At 41.4% G+C, this 11782-nt stretch overlaps 1 protein-coding gene across 3 annotated transcripts; it reads right to left on the reverse strand.

Moving 5' to 3' along the window:
* Positions 1-1033: 1033 nt before the first annotated feature.
* On the reverse strand, positions 1034-11488 carry LOC129812952 (major surface trophozoite antigen 11-like). 3 transcript variants are annotated; one of them, XM_055864968.1, is made up of 10 exons: positions 11454-11488; positions 11295-11346; positions 7167-7391; positions 6614-6752; positions 6429-6517; positions 6096-6159; positions 5676-5764; positions 2793-2905; positions 2527-2683; positions 1034-2103 (listed from the first exon to the last, which is right to left on the reverse strand). In XM_055864968.1, the coding sequence occupies exons 3-10, from the start codon at positions 7357-7359 to the stop codon at positions 1946-1948; spliced, it is 1002 nt and encodes a 333-aa protein (XP_055720943.1). In that variant the 5' UTR covers positions 7360-7391; positions 11295-11346; positions 11454-11488; the 3' UTR covers positions 1034-1945. The 3 variants fall into 3 exon arrangements, with proteins under 3 accessions (XP_055720943.1, XP_055720942.1, XP_055720944.1); XM_055864967.1 differs by lacking the exons at positions 11295-11346; positions 11454-11488 and adding an exon at positions 10003-11013; XM_055864969.1 differs by lacking the exons at positions 11295-11346; positions 11454-11488 and adding an exon at positions 7496-7813.
* Between the last annotated feature and the right edge of the window lie 294 nt (positions 11489-11782).

Genomic DNA, 11782 nt, shown 5'->3' on the forward strand with positions numbered 1-11782 from the left:
TAAACAAGCAGGAAACCCCTTTTAAGATTGTATTGGCAGACTACATCCAAAAAGGTGTATTGCCGCCATATACTGGGTTGGGTAAAAACTGATATACAATCCACACTTTATTTTTGTGTGTGTGGGGGGGGGGGGGGTTAAATCCGAATATCAAATTTAAAACACATTTTTACCTTGGTGCCTAACCGAACCGTACCTACCAGCTCTCTAAATCGGGTAAACAATATTTACCTGAGAATATTTTGTCTCAAATTTCAAGCAGCCGGACAAACCACAGACAACCGGTAGAGTAAGTTTAAATTAATTTTACTCAACATTCTGTGTTGTATATGTAACAGTTTAACTTTATGTCCGTCCCCTCGCCCCGACCCGGGCACAAACCAGGGACCCTCTGCACACAACAACAGTCACCCACGAAGCATCGTTACCCATCGCTCCACAAAAGCCGCGGCCCTTGCAGAGCAAGGGGAACCACTACTTCAAGGTCTCAAAGCGAGTGACGTCACCGTTTGAAAGGCTATTAGCGCGCATCACCGCTAACTAGCTAGCCATTTCACATCGGTTACATATACTCAGTGTATAACTACCGCTTAATCAGACTAGAGTATGTATGAGATGGCATTTGATAACCTTAGAATGTGGTAATCATAGCCACGAAAGTCGCCTTGTTAGGCAAGAGATTAGCTATTATGATTGTAAAACAGAGCAATAGAGTTTACAGAAAACATTGAATTTATCACAGGTAGCTATTTTCTGAATAATGTGACAAAGCATTACATACCAGAGACGTTCCTTGCCATGGTGTCCCCCATCTTTTTTTGTTACGCAATGAACTACTACGGTGTACCACATTAGGACAATCAGTACGCGATCCTGTATAAAGTTAGTTTTCTTGCTCGCACATCTCATGAAACATCCTTTTGGTGTTTATTGCGTGTTTTACAGATATTTTGTTAATAAACTTCCATCATGGAAATAACTTCAGTATGCATCTTATAGGCTAGTAATTATACAACAGAATTTCACTTGAAAGTAGTGCAAAGTTGTGCTTTATTCCAGTATATACCTTGGAGTGGAGTTGGTGTTTTTCTTTAAAACATACAAATATACTTTTCTTTTAAAGAACAGGTCAAAAACATTACTAATGCTGAATATAGATGTTATGTGATGCATTTCAAACATAAAGATAATACATAGTACCTCACATCATCAATATCATTAATCTGTATAACCAGGAAAGATTATTTCTGTGAAAGAGGGGAACATTTACTTAAAACAATCTTTAAAGCATAACTTTCGGTCTACCATAAATGAATGCAGTAACATTTACAAACAAAAACAAAAGTGCTTTTCATATAAAGTCCTGATAAGAGGCTCAACAAGCACTTTTCAAACCTCCTCAACCATCCAGTGTGCCTCTTTAAACCATTGACCTAATTAACCTAAAGAGGAATTAAATTGCTGACATTTTTTCTTCTTTTTAACAAATATATTAGGGTCACTAAAGCACAAAATACAGAAGAAAAACACATCTGCTTGTCAAGAATGACGGCAGCAGGTAGCCTAGTGGTTAGAGCGTTGGACTAGTAACCGAAAGGTTGCAATATCGAATCCCCGAGCTGACAAGGTAAAAATCTGTTGTTCTGCCCCTGAACAAGGCAGTTAATCCACTGGTCCTAGGCTGTCATTGAAAATAAGAATTTGTTCTTAACTGACTTGCCTAGTTAAATAAATAAAATAATACATCTAGAAGATGTACCGCATGAAAGAGCTGGTGAGTTATCAAAAGTACTCAAATGGACATGGTAAACCATGGCTAGGATTTGGTGTGAGTCTGCTTTCTCTTATGGTCCATTAGTCCAAAGCTGAGGTACGTTGATTCTGCTCTGAAAGCCAGACATTTTACCCCAATAATTTGAGGCATCAGATGGGGCTGGGGACATGCTCACCAACCAGCATATACTGGCTCGGCATCACATGGGATCCCATAGTATCGACCTTGCGGCCGCTCTTTGCGTAACAGAGGTTGTCGTACGAGGGAAAGCTCTCCGTCTGTGTCTCGCCTTCGACGCAACACCAGCAGGATGACGAAGAGTAGGGCCACTGGACCAGAGAAAATAAAGAAAACACATCAAAAGACTGTTTGCAACACAACTACAACGTTCACTTACTACATTATTACTTCAGCATGATTTCTATTTCACTTTGTTTTTGCTACAAGATGTGGCCTCCTGATCAAATGACCTCTAAACAAGATAATTCAATTATATATTTGGATATTTGTACTTAGTAGTGCCCAGAAAATGCATACAATTTGTGCAATTAGAATAAATAAACAAGGTTCAAGTCAGTGAACAACTTTTCTCAAAGGGTCACAAAAAAAAAAGTTAATATGGGAAGCCAATTATTTTGCTCACTTCATTATGACAGCTTGACAAGGGTTTTCAACATCTAAGTGGTAGCCTAAAGTTCAAACCACTTTCCTTCCACTACACCAATATTTTCAACATGTTTCTTCAGACATACCTCCTCCTCCTATGACAAGTAGAGCAATGGTGACGGGGGCCAGCTCACACTCCTCCCCTGCCTTGCGAAAGAAGGTCTCCATGCAGTAACCTGGAGCAGTGCTGCCTTCAGGACAAAAGGCATCACCGGGGCACAGGATGGGGTTCACATCTGGACTCTGTGGAACAGATGAAGTGAGCCTTGGTCATTCAAGCTGGTCAGGAAATCCCTTAATGATACTTTCAGTATTGGAGGTGTTTACTGGGAGTAAGGGATGTGGTACTGACTGGGCAGTAGTGGTTTTCAGGGCAGAGGTTACAGGTCTCCTGGCCCCAGCGGATCTGGAAGAAGCCACTGCTGCAGATTTGACACATACTCTGACGGGGAGCCTTGTGCATACCTGTCCAAAACCAAACATCATCTCATCAATACATTCTAATCAGATTCCTCCACTAAAATGTCATCCATTTAAAACTGACTGAATCTCTGCTATTACGGTGTACTATCTTAAATTATACTGAACAAAAATATGAACACAACATGTAAAGTGTTGGTCCCATGTTTCATGAGCTGAAATAAAAGATCCCAGAAATTTTCCATACGCACAAGCTTCTCTCAAATTTTGTGCACAAATTTCTCCTTTGCCAAGATAAATCCATCCACCAGACAGGTGTGGCATATCAAGAAGCTGATTAAACAGCATGATACTTACATACACTACTGTTCAAAAGTTTGGGGTCACTTAGAAATGTCCTTCTTTTTGAAAGAAAAGCAAATTTTTTGCCCATTAAAGTAACATCAAATTGATCAACAATACAGTGTAGACATTGTTAATGTTGTAAATGACTATTGTAGCTGGAAACGGCTGATTTGTAATGGAATATCTACATAGGCCCATTATCAGCAACCATCACTCCTGTGTTCCAATGGCATGTTGTGTTAGCTAATCCAAGTTTAGCATTCTAATTGATCATTAGAAAACCCTTTTGCAATTATGTTAGCACAGTTGAAAACTGGTGTTCTGATTAAAGAAGCAATAAAACTGGTCTTCTTTAGACTAGTTGAGTATCTGGAGCATCAGCATTTGTGGGTTCGATTACAGGCTCAAAATGGCCAGAAACAAATAGCTTTCTTCTGAAACTCATCAGTCTATTCTTGTTCTGAGAAATGAAGGCTATTCCATGTGAGAAATTTCCAAGAAACTGAAGATCTAGTACATCGCTGTGTACTACTCCCTTCACAGAACAGCGCAAACTGTCTCTAACCAGAATAGAAAGAGTGGGAGGCCCCGGTGCACAACTGAGCCAGAGGACAAGTACATTAGTGTCTAGTTTGAGAAACAAAAGCCTCACAAGTCCTCAACTGGCAGCTTCATTAAATAGTACCCACAAAACACCAATCTCAACGTCAACAGTGAAGAGGCGACTCCGGGGTGCTGGCCTTGAGACTGGTGTAATCGAACCCACAAAATGCTGATGCTCCAGCTACTCAACTAGTCTAAAGGCCAGTTTTATTGCTTCTTTAATCAGAACACCAGTTTTCAGCTGTGCTAACATAATTGCAAAATAGTTTTCTAATGATCAATTAGCCTTTTAAAATTATAAACTTGGGTTAGCTAACACAACGTGCCATTGGAACACATGAGTGATGGTTGCTGATAATGGGACTCTGTACGCCTATGTAGATATTCCTTCTTTTCCCCCCCAAAAAATCAGCCGTTTCCAGCTACAATAGTCATTTACAACATTAACAATGTCTACACTGTATTTCTGATCAATTTGATGTTATTTTAATGGACAAAAAAAAAGTGCTTTTCTTTCAAAAACAAGGACATTTCTAAGTGACCCTAAACTGTTGAATGGTAGTGTAGGTGCACCTTGTGTTGGGGACAATAAAAGGCCACTAAAAATGTGCCACAGATGTCTCAAGTTGAGGGAGTGTGCAATTGACATGCTGACTGCAGGAATGTCCACCAGAGCTGTTGCCAGAGAATTGAATGTTAATTTCTCTACCATAAGCCACCTCCAACATTGTTTTAGAGAATTGGTAGTACATCAAAGCGGCCTCACAACCACAGACCACGTGGAACCACGCCAGCTCAGGACCTCCACATCATGTTTCTTTGCCTGTGGGATCGTCTGAGACCAGCCACCCGGACAGCTGATGAAACTGTGGGTTTGCACAACCAAAGAATTTCTGCACAAACTGTCAGAAATCGTCTCAGGGAAGCTCATTTACATGCTTGCCATCTTCACTAGGGTCTTGAACTGACTGCAGTTCGGCATCGTAACCGACTTCAGTGGGAAAATGCTAACATTCGATGGCAACTGGCGTGCTGGAGAAGTGTGCTCTTCATGGATGAATCCTGGTTTCTACTGTACTGGGCAGATGGCAGACAGTGTGTATGGCGTCATGTGGGCGACAGTTTGCTGATGTCAACGTTGTGTGCTCCATGGTGGCGGTGGGGTTATGGTATGGGCAGGCATAAGCTACGGACAACGAACACAATTGCATTTTATCGATGGCAATTTGAATGACGAGATCCTGAGGCCCATTGTCGTGCCATTCATCTGCCGCAGTCACCTGTGCATGATAATGCACAGCCACATGTCACAAGGATCTGTACACAATTCCTGGAAGCTGAAAATGTCCCAGTTCTTCCTGCATACTCACCAGACATGTCACCCATTGAGCATGTTTGGGATGCTCTGGATCGATGTGTACGACAGCGTGTTCCAGTTCCTGACAATATCCAGCAACTTCGCACAGCCATTGAAGAGGAGTGGGACAACATTCCACAGGCCACAATCAACAGCCTGATCAACTCTATGCGAAGGAGATGTGTTGCACTGCATGAGGCAAATGGTGGTCACACCAGATACTGACTAGTTTTCTGGTCCAGGCCCCTACTTTTTAATGTATCTTGTTGCATGTTGTATTTATATTTTTGTTCAGTGTAGATCATGCCTTCATTTAGTGTGTTTATAGATGTAATCAATGCAGTGCCAGATAAACCATCTGTGAATAGAGCTACTTCATATACAGTCATAGTCTAATATTTACTTTATAATACATTGAATGGAACATTCTCAGAAAAACATTTTAAACATTCTCTTTAATATTTTAACACACTGCATGCATTGATATTGTTGGCTGGCACTGGCAGTTACCTGGACGACATGGTGTGCACTCCTTGGCAGCTGGCTGCAGAGACTCTGTACCAGCAGGACAGATCTGACACAGAGCACAACTGGAGGAGCTGTGGGAGGGACGGCCACAAGGGTGCAATGAATAGGGAAGAACTTATTTACAAAATACTGTTTAATACAGCTGGCTATCACCACCCCATGTCTGATGACTGAACTATGAAATAATTTCTTCAATGCCTACTACTAACCCAATTGTGTGTGTGTGTGTGTGTGTGTGTGTGTCCTGTTTTGGGAAGTAATATCAGTTGCATTGCATGAGATGAGAGCATGTGATGTTAGATCTGCAGACAAGCAACAGGGCCAGTTGTGTGGATCCCGCTGCAGTGCAAACCACACTAGTTAAGAAAACACAAATCTCTAGGTGACAAAAGGGCCACTTACTTGCAGAACGTTCCCTGTTGACATGGACTGCACAATGTGGCATTTTGTTGTGATGTATAGAAACCTGAAAATAACACATTCCATTTAAAAAACAGATACATCCAATTTAATATTTCTAAAGAGTTGGATTACTTTAATGTGCATGACTGAAGCCCAGCTCTTATACAGTAGAGCTGATTGTTTTCGTCAGTTGTTACAACATTTTTATTCACTCCTTTTTCTCTGCGTAGGCATGGATGAACAAACAAACACACTATAATATAATAATAGTAACAAGTAAGTCATTATTGCAATGATTATACAACAAGAACAGAAACATATTGATATAAATACCTGGAGAACAGCTTCGGCAGGAGTCTGAGCCTGTGTTGTTGCTGTAGGAGCCTGGGGAGCAGGACTGACACATAAGGCTGCCGGTAAAACTGCAAGGTGAGATGGAGAACAGGAAGAGGGTCAATGCAACAGTGGTATACAGAATGTTTGTGAATCAACTATGCCCTCAGTTGACAGAGACGTACTTGGTGTAAAAACCCTGGCTGCAGGGCTGACATCGCTGTTGTCCAGCCAGAGGCTGAAAGAACCCTCTGGAACATGGGAGGCAAGCCCCAGCGAACAGACACAGCCCTGGCTCATGGCAGCAGGAACACAGCAGGGTGTCTGGGGAGACATCAGAAGGCTGTTATTGAACAGGTGGTGCTGTTCACAACACTTACCACCTTCATTTTACATTTGAGCCAAAGAAGCTTTCGCTTTCAGTTAGTCTGTAGAGGTCAGAGAAATTTCAGGAGTCAAATAATACACCAACGCTTACATACCAACAACACAACTCCTGTGTCCACATCCACAACAAAATAGATGTTACATGGGTAAAAACGACATTACAGTGCTGCATCAATTGGCTGTGCTGTGTTTCTATCAAATGTATAGGTTGTGGTGAGAAACAAAACCGAGTAATTATTTGGGTTACTGACAATGCTCTTAACCGCTAGGCTACCTGCTGCCCCTTCACTGAAACTAAGCATCTTTCTGCCAGGCCAGGGTAAGTAAGGCTAGCAGGACATCTAGACTCACCATTGTCAGAGTAGGACCCTGGGACACAGGTCTCACAGGTGGAGGTGTTGAGGGCAGAGCAGCCTGGGGATGTGGTGCTGAGGATCATAGGTGTGGTCACGGTCACATTCTCACTGACTGTGGTGGTCTCACTGACTCTGGTGGTCGCCGTCACATTCTCAATGAATGTGGTGTTCATCACAGCAGGAACCATCGTGGGAGCTGTCGTCTGGCTCACCACCACACCTGTTATAACCAGACTTTTAGAGCAAATAGTTCTAGAAACAGGAAAACATTTATATTCCCAGCCTCTCTCTAAGTATCAATGTGGTAGATAGACAAAGGCATACCCTGGAAATAGAGCAGATCATGACATGGGAAGCTGGATTTTCTGGAAAAATAATGGGTCAATGACTAATTAGTATGGTTCAGAAGAAAAATGGTCATTGGAGATTGGTATTTGATGGCTTTGAAAGGACTGGAGATGAGAAGACGGTACGGGGTGTTGAACATTTAATGCAGAACAGACAGGTACCAACACTGGAACAGCGTCAGCACACGGGTAACAACGACATACGAACATTAACACAGCAGTGGGGAACAGAGCTGGGGAACTGACAATTATAGGGGAGGTAATAAACAGGTGATTGAGTCCAGGTGAGTCCAATAATCACTGATGCACGTGTGTACTGATGGTGGCAGGAGTGAGTAATGCTGGGGAGTCTGGCACCTTTGAACGCCAGGGGGAGGGGGAGGGGGAGGGGGAGGGGGAGGGGGAGGGGGAGGGGGAGGGGGAGCAGGAGCAGGAGCAGGAGCAGGCGTGACAGGCTTAACACATTTCAGGAGGTCGTGTGACACCTACAGTGCCGTGAAAAAGTATTTGTCCGCTTTCTGGTTTCCTCTATGGCATAATGGGACCCATGTCGTCCAAAAGTTGAATCAAGTTTGCCAAAAAGCACCTGGAAAATCATCAAGACTCTTGGAAGAATGTTCTATGGACAGAGATATCAAAAGTATAACTTTTTGGGTGACATGGGTCCCATTATGCCTGGCAAAAACCAAACACTGCTTTCCACATTAAGAACCTCATACCAACAGTTAAGCATGGTGGTGGTAGCCTGATGGTTTGGGGATGCTTTGCTGCCTCAGGACCTGGATGACTTGCCTTAATAGAAGGAACCATGAAATCTGCTCCGTATCAGAGAATTCTACAGGAGAATGTCAGGCCATCCGTCTGTGAGCTGAAGCTAATGTGCAGTTGGGTCATGCAGCAAGACAATGACCCAAAACACACAATCAAGTCTACATGAAAATGGCTAAAAAGCAACACATTTGAAGTTTTGGAATGGCCTAGTCAAAATCCAGACCTAATCCCAATTGTGATGTTGGGCTTGAAACAAGCAATTCATCCTTGAAAACCCACAAATGTTGCTGAGTCACAGCAGTTCTGCATGGAAGTGGGCCAAAATTCATCCATAGCGACGTGAGAGACTGATCAATAACTACAGGAAGTGTTTGGTTGGAGTCATTGCAGCTAAAGGTGGCACAACCAGTTATTGCTTGTAAAGGGGCAATTACTTTTTCACAAATGAGCATTGGGTGTTACATAACTTTGTTTATGAAATAAGTATGTCATTGTTATTTGTTCACTCAGGTTCCCTTTATCTTTTATTATGTTTTGGTTGAAGATCCGATAACATTCAGTATTAAAACATATGCAAATGTAGAGAAAATCAGAAAGGGGGCAAAAACTTTTTCACAGCACTGTAACCTTCCCCTCACTGTAATTAGATTATCTTTCAGTAGGCATTCACAGATTTCAACCCTTACTGTTTGAGGAAAATCCATCAGTAGTAGGCCTTTGTGGCATATTCTCCAAATCCCTTTTGTATTTGTGGTCTTATAAATTGTAAAGCACATGTTTTTTTAAGCCTGGTTTCTAATCAAAGAATGGCACAAAGTTCCAACATGAAAGATTTTAGACGTCTACTTCCTCATTCCTTTGATATTTTACAATGATGCTGCCATTCTGAATCACACCCAACTGATCTATTTCACAATGTGGTAGCCAATGTTTCACAATAAGTATTTCAAAGTAAGTCTTCTTTAGGATATGTAGCTATTTGTGGACAGGTCAGACACCATGATATCTTGTCTCATTATCACATGCCGTTAACACAAGGTATCATGGTGTCTGACCTGTCAGTGAGTTGGGGAAACAGAAGCGAGAGCAGCAGCAAACAGAGACCTTATTGTCGCAGTAATCACATTAGCCATGAGCTGAGCTGCTTTGCTAAGAGAAAGACACCCTCTTCAATAATTGCAATTATTCAAAACCAGGTCATATGATTTCCCCTGGTTTAAACTCCAAAATGCTCCGAGTTGGCCAGGGCCTTCTGTGTGTACTGTACATTATATTCTATTGCGTTTAGATTGCCAGAGCATTGGCAACTGCTTGGGTAATTTACAGTTTTGCTGAAGTGCTTGATGAATAAAATATTTAAATGTCTTAACATGACAAGTGGAATGTTAAACTTTTATAGCTGCATTTATTCAACAAAGTTGCAAAGCAGTGTGTAATTTTGCATTCAGTCATTTATGAACATTTTGAATCATTCAATTAGTTATCACGTTTTGTAAAATATGTCAAATCAAATCAAAATTGTGACATATGGTGTGGCTGTCTTGACAAATTTTACAAACAAAAAAAGGTATCTACAGTGCCATTGGCAAAAGTGGGTACCTCAAATAACCCCATGTAAACAAATTGCCTTTAGTCATATCTAGATATCTAAAAACAGAGTGCTGCCTGCTAAAGCTAACGTTAATGTTGATTAGCTAAGACAACAAACCTTACCTAACAGACAGGCGGCAGCAATCGTAGACAAAACTCCCCAACATTCCATACTCCACATATTATCGGCACAAAAAAGTTAATAATTTCATCTCTGACAGTTTAGGGTTCTCTCTTTTTGTGAAGTCCAGTGAGTCGCTGGTCGCTTGCCGCCCGCATCAATGTCATATGACAAGACACAAATCATGTGATTTTACTTACGAGTTTTCCGTAACAACTGAATGCGCAACCGCAGAACACTTATCAGAAAATCAAGCTGGCCTTGATGTCTCCAGCCAAACTGAATGAAATCAATGAACATATACACACACACACAATGCTTTAATTAAATTATTTTTTCCTAGGCGCAAACATTACAGTAAAACTACTTCCTGAATTCGACTTTTCCCCACCCCATTCTCTTCAATGTGTGTTGCAAATTTCATTATATTATACAGGGGCCCAATTTATTTAATTTAACTAGGCAAGTCAGTTAAGAACAAATGTATATTTACAATGACGCCTACCGGGGAACAGGCCCAACGCTCTAAACACTAGACTACCTGCCACCCCAATATCTGAACCAATAAATATTTATAAAAAATAATTGTTTTGTTTTTTTAACACACAGAAAGGGCTAAAAACAAATTCTTTAATTATTTATTTATAAACAATACATATGAACAAACAAAATAGTTGAGTTTCTTTGAGCTCTCAAGAACGCTTTGGGTCACAACAGTGAAATGTAATCTAGATGGTCTAAACACAGGCATAACACACATTTACAACAACGATTACATGAAAACGTTGTACACAATATACTTTCATAGTGTACAGTGAGGCAATCGTACAATGACGTGTATGATTGGTTACATGCTCCTCCCTCAAATGTGTTAAACCCGCATGTGGCCAGTAAAAAAAAATCCCATTTGTGCAAATTTAAGATATAAATGACAAGACCATTTAACCATAAATAAACAAAGAACCAAACCATCAAGCAATGTGCAAAAAGCTCCAACAATCAGAATATGTTTAAGAGGAACACAGATTAGATGTAAATTTGATGATACTGCTGATGATTCAGTTTCTTCCTGCAGGTTGGGCATGTCTGTGATTTGGCAAGTGAGTCACTTAAGCATGTGTTGCAGAACAGGTGACCACACTGGGAGGAGACTAGCGTTCTCCCACCATCAATTATCTGAGGGGTGCGGCAGAAGCTTGTTTACAAGGTGCATACAATTAATGCTTCACACAACAGCCAGTTACACTGATTTCCAGAGGCTTAACATCAAGGGAAAAGTGAAAGTCTGACTTACCTCCCCGAACGTGTCCATACAGATGGGACAACTGATTGTTGTTGGGGTTGATCTGTGAACAATAGAATCCATGCATTTTAACCACACCTTTAGAGTGGGGCTACAGTCACAATTGTACAGGTTATAGTAAGGTAAGCAGGGTGGTCTGATCGGTCTCACCTGGCTGTGCTACTGGGCTCAGGGGTAGTGGAGAGGGGGGCTGTCGCTGGACTATCAGGAACAACAACAGCTGCCCCTTCTTCATCACTGCTCAGCACGTAACTTTCCCAGTCACGTCTTCGCTTTGGACCTTGTTTTGGACCCACAAAAGGCATTCAACACTAGCCTCAACTCAACATATAAATCACATTTCTAAATGATGATGATATTCAGAGAAAAACTCACCATCTACAACCTGCAATGGATGTCAAAGGCCAGGGAAATTGAGTCAATATGAAACAGCAAAAGAGAATATTAAAATTCACACATACACCATGTGAAAAGTGACA

This window comes from Salvelinus fontinalis, chromosome 16 (assembly GCF_029448725.1).
Source record: "Salvelinus fontinalis isolate EN_2023a chromosome 16, ASM2944872v1, whole genome shotgun sequence".
Taxonomy (NCBI): Eukaryota; Metazoa; Chordata; class Actinopteri; order Salmoniformes; family Salmonidae; genus Salvelinus; species Salvelinus fontinalis.